We start from the raw sequence: 15531 nt of genomic DNA, 5'->3' as shown, positions 1-15531 counted from the left end.
AACTTTTCCTGATTGAATGTCATGAATTGTTACAAAGTCAGATCCAGAAGAGCACATTAGGACAGAAAACTTGCCCAAAATACCCTTGAATGCTATAAAAGGGAAAGAAAACCCCAGAGACTCATTTGTGCCTAAGCAGATGCTGAACTCTGAGCACCGAGGTGGGATTTTCAAGCTTGCCATTGCAAAATGCTCACGATGACCAAAGGCAGACGCAGACCGCCCCGATGTTGATTCTTCCCCAGCGCCCATGGGGCACTGTAGGACATCTCTGCCTCTGTGGGGCTGGGGGACAAGCTGCGGCACTGGGGGGGCTGTGCAACACCATGGGGCTGGGGCACAGGAGCAGGGGATGGAGCTGGTACGTGGCCTGGGGTCCTTCCAGCTCCTCTCTGTCTTTCTGTCCCCACTGAGTTCCCACCAGCAAGAAAATTCCCAATTTCTAGTCTGGGAAAGAGGGCGGAGAGATGGGAACTGCCACAGCCAAGCTTTCTTTTGGGCTAGAATATATGTCTGGTTTAAATGGGAAAATCCTTTAGCTCATTCCAGGTTCATCACTTTGGGATGGCAAACAAGCAGTGACCTGAAATCTTGGTTTGCTGATGGCTGATTATTTTGAAGGGCAAAGACAAGGGGAAGGTGTCTGGATGCTCAGTTCCTTTCCAGCATCTGATCAGGTTTGTGTCGGGAGCAGATACAGGTGAGGTAGCGGGGAGATGCCCAAGCTCATCACAGCAGGGAGATTAATGGCTTTTTTCACCACACCACAGAGTCTACGAGAATTTATGTTTTATTTGAACCAGCCCAGGCAGGGCTGCAATCACTGCCTGATACTGGGGTGGCCTGACCCATCTCATGATGTTTTCAGCCTTTAATAATTTAGCATGAGAGATCCCAGGCCTTCTGTCTAGGCTTTAGCTCGATTGCTTGTTTTTCTAAGATTTCTTTTTCTCCCCCAGGCAAAACTATTGCAGAGGACTGAGGCAGATGTTTTGTGGAGGGTCTCTATTTTACAGGCAAAGAACTGCCTTAATTTGGCCAGCTTAAAAGTGCTTTGAAAAACTTGAATTGCTGCACACGGCGTGAAGTCTTGTTTGATTTTAGCAGCAAGAGTCGGCAGCCATCCTCCATGCCTCAGCACGGCCGAGCATCCCCACTCCGCAACGCTGGTCGAGGGCGTGAGGGAGTCCAAAAATAGCAAGTTTGGGTCTAGTGTAGAAGGGGAATGGGGGAGAAGAATGGGCTATACTGGGGCAAGAGGGGAAGAGGACAGCAAGCAGGCAGGTAGGAGTCTGCCCAGGTGATTTTGCCCCAGGGAGAGCTCTGCCCACCAACGGCTGAGCGATGCTGCGTCCTGCACTGCTGCTGAAAAATGTCCTCTTTTTCCAGACTGAATGTCTTCCCCTTCCTCCCTGCCCAGAATAAAACCCCTATTAGGCTCCTCTTCAGCAAACATTATCAAGTTTGCAAAACTCCAAAGCCGGGAGGTGCCAGGGTCAGTTTGCTGTGCAGCCTTCAGGCAGCCCCTCTGTGCATATGCATTATGAAACCATCTTTAATGGCATGATCATATCCTAGATTTTCACCTTTGCCTCGCTCAGCACAGCCGATGAACCTGCTCTGGGAATGATCTGCATTAATGTGGAGCTGTAAAAACTTCAACTGAAGTCAATGAGAGCTGTGCTTTGAGCAGGGGAAGTGTCATTTAATGCTAAGCACTCTGAAAAATCAAGTCTAAATGTCTCAAATTTGGTGCGTGTAATGTAGTGGATGTTTTTTACATTACCATGCCTGGGCCTTAGCTCCCCATCTGTAAAATGGGAATGATAACAGGGAGACTGGGAACTTAATCACTTTATTGGTTGTGAAATACTGCTGCTTTTTGGTGTTGAGTAAAGCATAGCAACCCATGAGGAGCTGAGTAATTGCGCATGCAGAACAGCATCTGAATAGAGTACAATAAAGTAGAAGCTATGTGTCCTCCAACCAAGAGAAAATAAGATACTGAGAAGCTGCAGCTGAAGTTGTTTGTAGGGTGCTGAGAAGCCTGCAGGTGTTCATAGGTACCTGGGGTGGTTTTTGGAATGCCTAAAAGCTGAGCCCCAGCCTGTTTCAGGCACCCAGAAGCACCTAGCTATAGCTCAGCACCACCACCTTTGGTGTTTGGGGAGAGATAGGTCCTTCAGATAACACTCCTGTATGTGGTCTTGCAATCAACACCTTCATCAAAGTGCATAATTACCAGAGATTGTATTAAGGTTGCCTTGGCAACCTTAGTTCTCCCATTTTCTTAAGTTTTGAGTATGTGACATTACAACCTTTATAATTTTCTTTATGATACTTTTTCTGCATGCACAGACCCGTGCGTACCCGCGCTGCGTGGCAGTGGCTCCTGTTTCAGGATGCCTGATAGACCTCGATGTCTCACCAGCTTTGCAGTGCCCATCCTATATGCAGCCCTGTTAACACAGGCTTTCCTTGGAGACTTGGTCTGGGTCTGCATTGCAGAGCACACGCTCTGCAGGATCCCTTTGCCAGCAGAGATCCTGCTGCCATCCAGGCAGAGATAGCCTGGACTTGGCATCCCCCACGGAGGGCTTTGCTCCCTGTAAATTTAACAGTGGGGTGCTGTGTTTGGGTGGCTGGGCTGTGGGAAGGGCTGGGTTGGATCCAAGCTGTCGGTTCCAGGAGCAAGGCGGGGATGATAACAGAGCCCATGCCTCTTCCCAGCCGAGCTCCTGCAGCAGTGTGATCCCCATGGAGGATCTGGCACCGGGCTGGCCTCTCTTGTCTTCCTGGGTCCCTGCCCTTGGTCACGGCACGTGGTTCTGGGGTCAGAACCGGGGATTTAATCAACATCAAACCAGGTTTCTTCCCCTACTGCCACCCCTCTCTTCTCCTACGGCAGAGTGGGTTTTTGCTCCATCCCTCTGGATAAGCCCACAGGCTGCCACCTGTGCGGTGCTGGGGTCAGTGATTAGTTGGTAGAGTTGCTAGAAATATTTTTGGATGCCTCCTTTCATGGCAGCCTGCAGAAGGTCTTGCCAGCAGCATCAACCAAGTCTGCTCAGCTCAGAGCAGCTCAGCCGTGGCGAGGCACGAGCCCTCCCTGTGGTCTCGCGTTTCCCCTCTGCGCAGATTTTTTTCCTTCCTTGTTATTACCATGTTATCTCTGAGCATAAAAAATACCCTCCAGTTGCTTTTTATTTCTAAATTGAAGCCAGAAAGTTCACTCTTACAAGTTCACTCTTTTGAAAATAATGTTTTGAGCAGATAGGATGGAAGGAATTGCTGGACAATCTGAGCTAGTAAAAATATTAATTAGCATAAAGAAATCATTTGATAATTTTCATTTATGTATTTTTTAATTATGCATTGCTGCCTTTACTGATAACCCCCACGCCAATAGTGTGATCCATTTTGCTAGATAAACATATTACTTTGTGAGTTAGTGTGCAATTGCGATCAATTATTACATACTACTACTACTGATTCTGTGTTGAATAAGCAGATTCCACTACTATTAACTGTTTAATTTACTCATATTTGGAGCTGCCTAGAACACCTCAAGTGTTTATTGGTAGTTGTGGAGCTGTGAGGGGCCAGGTGGCCTCTCACTGAGCCTGGAGCTTTCTGTTCCTGGTGGTCTAAATGCTCTATTTTTTTATTAGTTAATTTCTTAAGATGTTGAGACTGTGCTTTTCCTGGCTTCTGGTTTGCTGCCATTTCTTGAACTGTTAGATTTCACATTATAAATTTTTTCTTTGCAGCTGAAGTTTAGAGGAGCAGTGTAGGGAAATGGATGGGTCAGGCTCATCTTGGATAACTTTGTGTGCTTCACAACTTAATAACTAAAGTTAATAAAACTGAATTAGGTATGTCTGGCTCTGGCTGGTGATATAGTCAACAGAGGGAAATGGTTTCCTTTGAAGCTGAAAACATTAGCTGGGGTGTTAGGAGCAGTTGTGGTAATAGCAGCAGGGAGCCGGGGCTCTGCAGTTGCGTGGAAGAGGGGATGTAGTTCTGTCAGTGCTGGACACCTTCAAACGGGGAGAGTCACATCCTCTCCTTGAAGAATTAACTCCTGATGAAGCTCATGAGGAGCAGGTGGAAAATGTGCAGGAGCAGTTTGCCCAGTGCAGTGTGGTGGGGCTGAGCCCCTGAGACCTGCTACAATGTGGCTGTTGAGGCTCCAAAAAGATACGAAACAGGAGGATAAAGCCTGAGACCTTGACAACGGCTGGGAAAGCTGTATCTTAAATAAATGCAGAACAGGGTGGTGGGAATCTAGGGCAATGCCCATCCCTTTTGCCATCATGTGCCGGGGTGGGACATGGTGCTTGGCAGTGCTGTTTCATCTCCTGGCTGTTGTCCCCAGGTGCTGGGTTTTCTGTCCCACCAAGGACACTTGCTGTGCTCCAAGCCCCTGTCCCATCCCGTCCCATCCCATCCCATCCCATCCCATCCCATCCCATCCCATCCCATCCCATCCCATCCCATCCCATCCCATCCCATCCCATCCCATCCTGCCTTTTGATATTGAGCTGCCTGACACACAGCAGCATCCTGACAGTACTGCCACCACGTGGGAAATGCAACCCAATGAATTTGGGATTAATTACAAGCCACAGTGAAGCGGGCGCTGACACATGTAATTTCCAGCACGCTTACTGACCGTGCTTTATCATCCCTATTAAGGCTCGTGCACCTTTTCTTAAACCTCCCGGCACCGAGGTTGCCTGGGAGACTGAGCCAGCACCGCCTGCGTTTGCCTTTGGCTCGTGCGGAGTTGAAGCTGCAACCATGATGCTTCCCTGAAACAGGGGAAAAAAATGCTCAGAATTAAAACTGTGTAGTTTATCTCATCCGTAACATCCTGGCCCTTCATACGGCAGAGCCGCGCCACTTCCGAGGGGCCTGCAGTGGGATGGGGGCTCCTGGTGAGCCCCGGCATCCCCTGGGACGTGCGCTGCATGTGATGGGCTTTCCAAGCTCGCTTTTATTCCAGTCTGTTTGGTTTCGCTTTGCTTTGCTGTAATTAAATTTCTGGCCCTTCTGGTTGCCGAGGTGAGCTTCAAAATGCTCTGGTGGAGTGATGGTTTTATTGAATCGCTAGCAAATTATTGAAGCGTGGTAGGGAATTTTTCACACTTTCAACCTCAAGGTTCTTGGGAGAGTGTTTTTGCAAGTGTTTATTATAGTATTACCACAAGAAGTGAGACTACCCAGAAAATTTGTAGTAAGCATCTCATCAGCTGTGGTATGTCAGCATAGCTCCATTGAAGTGCCTTCTCCAGTGTCACTCAAGTAAGGATGATTTCTCCCAGTTTAGGACCTGGATGGTGGCTTTTCTTCAAACCTCCTGGCACTATTAGAGTGGCTGAAAAGTGTCCATGGGTGTGCTGGACAGAAACTCGTTTTTTCTGCATAAAATTATAAATCTGCTTCATGCACGCACATCTTCAGGCACCACACTAAAGAAACGTGGTTGAAGATGTGAGCTTAAGTGTGACAAAGTTTCAGACTGTGAAGTCTCTGAGTTAGAAGCTGCCACCACCTCATCATGTTCTCCAATGCTGGGGCTGGAGATTAACTTTTCCAGAGCATCCCAACTTGGTCAATGTGTGGATGGACTTACTTGGGAGATAGCTCATGGTGTAGTGCTGCAGGAGATGGTGGCTGCATTCACTGCAGATGTGGTAAATGGTGTAGTGGGTGCAGGAGAGGGCTGTAGAAAGAATGATCTCTTGCTGCAGGAAGAATGAAAAAGAAAAGGGTTAAAATCCTGGAAAAAAAATATTCTGTTGCTTTTAAATTGGAGACCACTTTTCTCAGGTGACCATTTATTGCATGTTTGTCATAATTTGGGTGTTTAACTGCATGGCCCTCTGTACAGAACAACTGAGCCTGTGGTGCAGTGAAACCCAGCTGGAATTGTACTGTGAGCACGGGAAGTGCTGAAAATGCTAAAAATAACTTTGAAAACATCTCTAGTTGGACATCCAGCAGCGGTGAGCACCTTTAATCCTGATCTCTTATTGCTTTGGCTCTTTGTCTTAAGTGTGTAAAACCCCCTGTACAGAAGCTGTGAGTATAAAGTAACATTTGAGTATGCTGGGGGTCCTGGGTGGTGAGTCCCCAGGGGAAAGCACCAGGGGGAGGGATGGCTCTGCCTTTGCAGGCGAGCAGGAATGCCATGTCCTGGGAGCAGGGCTGGGGCTGTGGGTGGTGGTACCTTGGGGTCCCGAGGGGTCTGCCTGCAGCTGGGGTCCCAGCCCCATGTGCTAGTCAAATCTTGACAGTTCATTTCTGAATGCTGGGCTTTGCAGATGCAATTTGGTTTTTTATCACTTATATGCAATGGTTTTACAAAAAATGTGATTATGAGTTTTGCAGTACACCCTCAGCGGGGGTACGCATGTCAATCAGGCAGGCAGACCCTTTGTGCCCCTTTCTGAGATGAATTTTGCTGGTCATTGCATGAACATGCTGAGCTCTTCCCAGCCTTAATAAGCCCAAGCGCTGCAGTGCAGGGTGCCCGGGACGAAGGGCTGAGTTAACTTTGCTTCTTCTATAATTCCCCCTCCAATTTGATATTTCAAGCTTGCAGCTGAGAGGGCCATCACCATCTTCCACCCAACATTTGCAATTCATGGCTGGTAAAGAAGTTTTCAACCCACATGGCTGCAGACAAAACAGAGGCAGAACCATTTGCACAGCAAAAAGGCTCGTGCAGGTCCCACTTCCACCGATCCCATTAATACCTCTGAGCGGATTACTTTGAAACTCAAGGAAGAGTTCGGCAACCTCACTAATGATTTCAGTGCTAGCTGGATTAGCAGAGGAAAGCAGGGGTTTAGTGGAGGAAAAAGAGATGTGAGGGAGAAGAGAAAAGGAGCGGAGGAAGACAGGAGTGGAATATGTGAGAGCACAGGTGATGCTCAGACAGAGCATTTGCTGGGGAGGAAATGACTTGCCCATCACATGGATGGGGACTTCAGCTGTTTCAGGTCTGGGGCTGTGTTTGGGGACGAGTCAGAGGTGTTTTCCCCCAGAGCGGGCATCCAGGTGCTCCTGGAAACTGCCCCGGAGGGATGGGTTCTTGGCTTGAGCTTCACCCTCAGCACATTTTGGGGCTGGATAGGGCCACGATGGGGTCTGGAAGGGGGGGAGCAGCCACAGCTGCCATGTGAGCACCCGAGGGGCAGAGGGTGAATGTCCTTCCAGGTGAAGCCAGCTATAGGTGAGATGACCTGATGGGGCAGGGAAGAAGGGTGAAAGGCAGAGGATGTCCAGGTTTAACCCCTGACTGGGCATAATGGGAAAAGGGAGAAAGTGTGCACAGGGAGACAACCTCTCTGGTGGGGTCTCAGCAGTGAGGAGACGAGCCATTTCTCAAACCTTACAGAATAGCAGAAATTTGTGGCCAGAGCTTGTCAAAATTGCTCAGGGGAGCAGCTGTCAGGCTGAAAAATGAAGCATCTGAGTGTAAATCCATAGAATCATAGAATGGTTTGGGTTGGAAGAGACCTTAAAGATCATCACTAGATGATCCAACCCCTCTGCCATGGGCAGGGACACCTTCCACTAGCCCAGGTTGCTCAAAGCCCCATCCAACCTGGCCTTGAACCCTTCCAGGGAGGGGGCAGCCACAGCTTCTCTGGGCAACCTGTGCCAGTGTCTCACCACCCTCACAGGAAAGAATTTCTTCCTTATATCTAATCTAAATCTACCCTCTGTCAGTTTAAAACCCTCACCCCTCGTCCTATCCCTACACCCCTGATCAAGAGTCCTTCCCCATCTCTCCTGTAGCCCCTTTAAGTACTGGGAGGCTGCTATAAGGTCTCCCCAGAGTCTTCTCCAGCTGAACCCCCCCAACTGTCTCAGCCTGTCCTCACAGGGGAGGTGCTCCAGCACCCCGATCATCTTTGTGCCCTCCTCTGGACCCACTCGAGCAGGTCCGTGTCCTTCTGATGTTGGTGCCCCCAGAGTTGGACCCAGTACTGCAGGGGGGTCTCATGAGAGCGGAGCAGAGGGAGAGAATCCCCCTTCCCTCCAGTGTGTCGACGGCACCACACAGCTCGGTGTCATCAGCAAACTTGCTGAGGGTGCCTCGATCCCACTGTTCATGTCTCCAGCAAGGATGTTGAACAGCACTGGCCCCATCACCAACCCCTGAGGAATGCCACTCATCACTGCTCAACACTTGGACATCGAGCTGTTGACCACAACTCTTTGAGTGTGACCATCCAGCCAATTCCTTATCCACTGAGTGACTGGTCCATGCATCAAATCCATGTGTCTCCAATTTAGAGACAAGGATGTTGTGTGGGACAGCATCAGATGCTTTGCACAAGTTGAGATAAATTGCTCTGTCCTGGTTTGCAAGTGCATGAGCTCTTAATTTCCCTGTTGAGTGGGGTCTTGCCAATGGAAGTAGGAAGTAGCGTGAGGTGGTGGACACAAGGCATCCTGGCTGGGCTGCACCGGGTGATTTTGGGCCCTCTCTGTGCTCATCCCTCCTTAGGGATGAAGCTGCAGGTGACACAGCATGGTGCCTTTTGCTGCTAGTTGGCCCTGCCTCTAGAAACTCATGAACCCCAAATCCTCCCCCCTGATCCATCTCCAAACACAGCTTGTGGAGCAGATGGTAGAGCAACACTGGCTTAGTCCCCAGCTCACATCCTTTTCTTTGTTTTTCTCAGTGATGGTTAACTTTGTAAGACACTGAAGTCTTTAACCATTAGCAGGCAATAAAAAGGGGCAGCTGAGTTGAATAACACCCACTAATCCCCTTCCAGGGTGAGCTGGAGGGAAGAACCACTGTGAAACTCAGGAGCTTATTCCAAGACGAGTGCTTTGGAGGCTTTGAGAATTGTATGGTGTTGGTATTTCATGAATAAATAACCCCCACAGATATTTGTCACTGAATCTGCTTCATTAATGAGGGCCTGAAGCAAAGGGAGAGGATGAAGAAAAGTATTTTTGAGGGAATCAAGGCGAATGCAGGCATTGGGAGGTGGCGTGGGTCTGGGTGAGGATGGGTGCCATGGCCTGCACCCCGGGAGCTGTGCCCAGTCTGGTGGAGATCCCTGCTGTTGTGCATCATGCTGACCATTTGTGGCAATAGAAGTTGTTAGAAAAAGGGCTTTTACTGAGGCTATATCATCAGTGGGTCCTGGTAGAGAAGGGAGTGCATTTCATTTCTAAGTGTGTCATCTGTGTGTCTGCGTGTGTCTTTGGGAGGGCTGGAGAGTTAAAGAAAGAGCATGTGCATGTGGAGAGAATCTGGCACCAGAAATTAGGTCTCTCGCTCCAAAATGCCCTTTTTGATGGGGCCTGGCATCTGCTTTAGGGCAGTGGGGAATTGCCCCATCCTCCCAGTACACTGGGTGCTGAGCTCTGCCTGGTCCCTGCAGTTTTGGTGCCTGGGTCTGGCCAAGGCCACCAGCAGCTTCCCTTGGACAGCACGAACTGCAGAGCCCATCTTCTTCATCCAGCCTTGTCAGAATGGATCCGGGGTTACTCAGTGAAACTCAGTATGGGTAGATGGAGAACAAGAGAAAAGAGGTCTTCTTTTGCAGGCAGCTCATTATTGCAGGGAAAGTAATTCATTCATCAGGACTAGTCTAGTCTGGCATGTCCAGGTAGTGGGGAGGGACATCTGCTCACAGTGGGCACAGTGCAGCGATGGCCAGGAGCTGCCATCGCTCCTCAGGTGTCCCCTGCCTTGGCACTGCTGCTCTCTGGGGCCAGCTCTGGGATTTGGGGGCTGGGGGCTGTGGTCCTGTGCAGTGGGCAGGATGGGCAGGGGTCACCCCTGGAGCTGCGTGGGTGGAAAGTCATCTGCTCTGTGCCATGTGTCACCCCTCCCATTGCCACTATGGGAGGCAGGTAATTAATTATTGCTCTTCACCCCCCAAAATTCAAAGGGCCACTGAGGCTGGCAGTGCCAAAGGCTGGGCAGCGCCTGCCTGCACTGAGCCTGGCTCCACCAGCCCCTCTGGAGGCAGATGAAAGCAAAGTTTGCTCCCAGCTGGCTCTGAGCATCTCGTCAGCCCTCTCATCTGCTGACATCCCCCTTGTCAGGCGCCATGTTGAAGTGATGCTCCTCTAATCTAGCGACAGCCGACACAGAAGCCATCCGGCTGAGCAGCCTCCCTCCATCTGCAGGCAGTGCTGTCACCCCGCTCCTCTCACAGGTGACATTTGAACACTTCCCTCCAGCTCCGCTGCCCCACCTTCCACAGAGGTTAATATTTTAATACTCTTAATGGCTCATTCCAGCTCGGCAGCCCCTGCCCGTGCTTTGTCAGGGATCATGCATTATGCCAGGCACGATTCTGGAGAGCGAGGTTCATGTTCCCGTCCTCCGCCCTCCCGAGGGCAGAAGGTTGGTTTGTGCTTCCAGGTTTTAATTAAAAGCATGACAAGCTGCCCCTGCCAGCCCCAGCCCAGGATCACAGCACCGTGCGGGACAAGCTCACTTCTCCCAGTAGCACTCTGGAGCAACCCCGGCCAAGGATCCAGCCCCAGGGTCTCTTTCCCACCACCCAAGGCAGCTGTAGCTCCTCACCTTCTCCCTCCAGGGACGTGGGAGCTGCAGGAGGGTCTGGTTGTTTGGTGGCCAAATAGAAAGGCCAGGAGGGAGGACAGGGGCACGGTTCTCCTTGCAGTCCACCTACGATGAGAAGCCCCTCAGGAGGACCAGATGGGGCTGAGCTTTTCTGGTGGGTGGTGGAGGAGTTGTCATGTTTTGTTGTTTTTTTTTAAAAAAATAATTCTCCCTACATTAATAAACAGTGTTTTTGGTTAGTAAATAATATGCCCTTTCTCTCCCCTCATCTCTCCAGCAGAAATACATGCCCTGATCTAATATATTCTGCCTTTCTCACTCCCTCACTTCAGAGGAGCTGCAAATTCTGCTGGGAACAGAGTGCTAATAGAAAAGGGCCTCTAAAGATATTTGAAACATGACCAAGAAAGGACAGAGGGAGATTCAGCTCCAAATATGCTGGAAAATCTAGGAGATGGGCCAAGAAAGGGGGAATATCGGAAGCATGATTGCCCAGAGGGAAAAGTTAATTGGGAAGCATTAATTGGGGTGAAAGTGGGCAGTGCAGACATGAATTTGGTACGTGGGGCGGCAATGCTGCTGGAGGCACCACGGTGGGCACGGAGCTACCCTGGTGCTGGGGTAACTCATCCGCCCCGACCCATCATAGTGGAGAAGCTGCCCTCCACCTCCATCTGAGTGGGGTTGTGCCAATTTACCCGTTCTTGCTGGTTTTATGGTGTTTTCCTTGTTGAAAGTCCCAGCTTCTGGAATCCTGTGATTGCCTGGAAATCTGCAATCTGCAAAATCATGACTTCAATACTGCATAGGGCTTTATTTCGTTGGGTTTAGTCTCTGGGTAATTTCTAGCCCTCAAGTTCTCAGGGAAAAGCTCGATTATGCCCTAAAGACTCAGAAAGCAGAAGGCAAATTTAGGGGAGGAAAAAACCCAACCACCCAGTGACTGATTTATTTTTAAAATCTCATCATTTTTATGCCAATCTCTCTTTTTTTTTTTTTTTTTTTTTAATGCCTGACTCATGATTTTTGTGAGCGTTTGGTGTTGGCAGGGCTGTGCGTGAGTGTGACAGTGTGTGTGCGGGCAGGGGCCCACCGCTGATAGATAATGCAGTGCTGGTTTGAGACAGCAGTGCTGTGGTTTTCAAGGGCTGCTGAATATTCCTCCACAGCTGTTTCATTGCCAAGAACACAGTTTTTAAATTAAAAACACCCCAAAAAAGGGGGACTAGCACTGGGCATTGAGTCATTGTGTGGCTTTTTAGGTGCAGATGGGAGAGCAGGGGAGATGCTAAAGGGGAATAAACCCCCCTGTGACTGCTGGCATTGCCTTAGGGGGTATTTTAAGGTCAGAGGGGTCAGTGCTTATTTGCAGCCTCCTGTGTATAAAGATCTAATAAATAGCCTGTGGAGGTCAAGTCCATCTCCATCACTGACTTGTTCTGTGACCTTGGGTAAATCACTTTGTCTCTCTCCTGTTGGTAGGAGGGTGATGGGATCTGTTGCCCAAGATGGGTTGCAGGTATCAGTTAATATATAAAATGTGCTCGGAAGATGAAAAATACCTTGGAGATGCTTAAAGCTCTCGACAAGCATCTGTGTTCCCTTTGCAGGAACCCAGCAGAAAGCAAAGTGCCTGAATACTTTGTCACAGACAAAATCTGCTGTGTGTGCAGCTCAGAGAGGCAGGGCTGGGAGCTTCCCAAGGCTTTACGTGGCCATTGAATTCATAGGCATTTATGCTTCTGGCTTGCTTAAGAGAGGGGTGTCACAGTGACCATGTGGGGCTTTGTAGAGCCATCATGGGCTGGAGCAGTGCAGCAGAGAGCTGTGCCTGCACCCATCACTGTGTCCCCTGTGCCAGCTCCCCCGTCCCCCGGGGCCAAGCACAGGAATGAGCCTCCATATCCACATCCCAGCAAGTTTCATATGGATTTCGAGCTTTGGCAGCATCTGCAGGTGATGGACAAGATGTGGGTGTGCGGGGAGGCTTGGCCCAGCTCTGAATCATTCAGGAGGAGTTTTGCTGTTGTGGATTTGCTGCTGTCTAGTATAGGGTTGGATTCACACACAACTCCAGGCTACTAATAAAGTATCTCTTATACCAGTTTGTGGGAAAATGGTAGATAGTATCTTTGAAACCCCATAACTGGGTTTTCATCAAGGATCTGAGTTATGCAACAAAATTATTCTATATAGCATAATCACAAAGCCTTAATTTTCATGGGAAGCCTCCTTTTACTCACTTTTGCTAACCAAAATGATGTGATTTTGCCAGAGCAGCTTTCTTTGTGGATTGCCCTGCCCTTGCTGTGTGCTGCCAGCTCCCTGCCAGCCCTAACGGTGCTTTTTCTCTCCAAGGGAAGAAGCGATGCTGTCCACCTACTTTGAAACCATCAATGATTTGCTCTCCTCCTTCGGGCCCGTCCGAGACTGCTCCCGCAACAACGGTGGCTGTACCCGCAACTTCAAGTGTGTTTCTGATCGCAAGGTGGACTCAACGGGCTGCGTGGTAGGTACCGTGACTGCTGGCCCATGGGGCTGACACCTGTTTTTGGGGACAAGCCAGAGAGGGACGTTGCCTGCACCCTTTCCGGGGATGTGGCCCAGGGGACGTGTGTGCTGGTGGTGGACTCCCCCCACCCCTGGGGCTTTCAGGGCAAATCACATGTGCCTTAAGGACCTCGGGGAAGGGACCCAGGGGCTCAGATGAGCAAAAGAAAAATGCTTGAGGCTGATGGTCATTTTCCTGCTTGTCAAGAAAGCGCAGGCTGAAAACAGTCTCACTTTTTCTCCTGCCTTGTGCTTCCCAGTGTGGGAGAAAGATGAAGCATCTCCCGATATTCTCCACCTCTGGACCCCTCAGAGCTTTGGTTTGTTTCTGAACTTGCTCACATCTTACCAGACAATCAGCTGAGTCCCAGGTTTTACAGTCCCACCTCCAGAAGATTTCTTAGACCCTAGACCATTAGTTTTGGGCAGAAACTCTGAATCGTTCCCAGCTATTGATGCACAGGGGGGTTTTGCCATTCTTCCAGGTGGGAGCACCAGAGCTCAGCACCTCTCCCAGCTCTAACCCATCTGCCCCAACAGCAAAGTCAGCACTTCCCTACGTGTGGAGCTTGTGCAAGGCCAGTACATGTGGAGATGTGGGGGCAAAGCATTGGGAAACTGGGGGAGACCCGGAGCATCCCTTCTCATCTGTCTGTTGTAGGAGCCTCTGCCTGCCAGGCAGTGGGGGGTGACCCCTGATGGGGTCCAGAGCTCATCACCCGCTCTGCCTGCCCACTGCTCTAAAGCCCCCTGAAACCCCTCTGCCCCTTCCCCTCCCTCTTGCTGCAGGCAGATTGCCCATCACCCCATCCTTCCCATCTCAGCAGAGGCGGGAGTTAAGTGTCTCTTTATTTATTGAAGATGTTTATACATGGCAGCCGGGAAAGGTCAGGCTGGAGCGCTGCTGTCCTGGGGGTGGCATTTTCATTATCCCCTTCTCCAGTCGCTTGTTAAGGCCATTTAGCACGACAGCCTGATGTGTCACCAGCAGTGCCTGGTACCATCTCCCCCTTGCTGCTCCTCACCCGTTACTCCTTTCTTTTCTCGTTGTCGTTTTCTTTTGTTCCCTTTTCCAGGAAGCAGCTGCCTTTCTAGTCTTTTGGGGGGTTTTCCCCCCTTTTTTGGGTGTTATTTTGCTTTGAACACCAGCGTGCCTCCCAGACACTGTCAGAAGCAATCAGGACTCTGGTCGCCCCATGCTGCTGGGAAGAGATGCCTCTTTTTAAAAGTCAGGATATATTAAGGCAGAAATTGTCAATAAATTACAGGGCCAGTGCTAGCCACGCCAGCACGTGGAGAGGCAAAAATTGAAAATGGTGTCACTCAGGGAAAATAACACCCCTGTTTCTGTAATGCCTAACTGAGGCTTTATGCAGAGAATGAAGCATGTACAGTGGGCAGCGGGGGGAGAAAGGAGAAGCAGTGGGAGCTGTTCCCCTGGAGTGTATCTCCTCCCTGAGAGCTGCGAGTGAGAGGTGACACACAGGGACCATGGGACCCCCCATTTCCCCCCATCATGCCAGGCTCCTGGGGCCGTGCATCCCACAGGGACAGGAGATGGCCATAGAGATGCCTGTATCTCCTCCCTCTGCTCTTTGCACCTTTTTCTCCCCACTGCAGGAGCATGAGGCTGCTCTGCCCCTCCCCACAGCCCCACGTTCTGGGGTGAAGCCCCCCCAGCTCCTCAGTCCAAGCTGCAGCCTGAGGACAGCAGAGCTGAGCTCCCTGGGGGGAGTTTGGAGATGGCTGTTGCATCCCTCCTCCAGTCCACATCTCTCCCTGCTTCCCATTGGAATGACCCCAGGAGCACAGTACGCCATCCCTCCCAGCTCTCCCAACGCCATGCAACATTTTACACTCATCACCTGCTTGTAGGTCCCCAGCAATGGCAGGGGAGTGAGCAGAGGTCTGGAGGACACTGTCCCATGTTTCTGATTGTGGTCCATGGCCATTGTCTGGGGAAAAGCCAGGGTGGGCAGGCAGTGTGGCCCCCAGCCCCAGGTTGTGCTCGTGGCGCTGAGTAGGGTCGTAGGTGATGGGAGCTGAGTTTCAGAGCTTGCCACAGTCCCTGCGTGTGACCTTGTGGCACCTTCTGCACCAGTCCCTGCACTGGGCAATACACCCCCTCCTCATCCCTCCCCTGCTCCTGGAGCCTGCCGGGTGGGAGCTGAGCTTCCAGCACGAGCAGGGATGGGGTCATTTGCTGGAAAATTGCAGGAATGTCAGTTAGTTTTAAAGCTGAACTGCTGTGAACTCAATTTGCCAATTTGGTAAGTGCTATGGGCAATATCGGGATGTAATTTAATTAAGCTATCCCCTTTTTATAGAGTTCAGGGAGCATTCACGTACTAATTTTAGCACTAGGTTTGCTTCAGCTTTACTCTGGACACTGTTTCACAAATCAT

The 15531-nt window shown here is 50.3% G+C and overlaps 1 protein-coding gene across 3 annotated transcripts in view; it reads left to right on the top strand.

Moving 5' to 3' along the window:
• ASTN2 (astrotactin 2) overlaps positions 1 to 15531 on the top strand; it is a 360643-nt gene that overhangs the window by 182366 nt on the left and 162746 nt on the right. For 2 of the 3 annotated variants that reach the window (XM_074846673.1, XM_074846674.1), the window contains one exon: positions 12935 to 13085. In XM_074846673.1, the coding sequence (XP_074702774.1) occupies positions 12935 to 13085 (151 nt within the window). The remainder of the gene's footprint in view (positions 1 to 12934; positions 13086 to 15531) is intronic. The other variant, XM_074846676.1, reaches the window with a different exon arrangement.

The sequence above is a fragment of the Strix aluco genome, chromosome 20 (genome assembly GCF_031877795.1).
Source record: "Strix aluco isolate bStrAlu1 chromosome 20, bStrAlu1.hap1, whole genome shotgun sequence".
In the NCBI taxonomy this organism is placed as follows: domain Eukaryota; kingdom Metazoa; phylum Chordata; class Aves; order Strigiformes; family Strigidae; genus Strix; species Strix aluco.
This window is presented reverse-complemented; position numbering and strand designations above follow the sequence as displayed.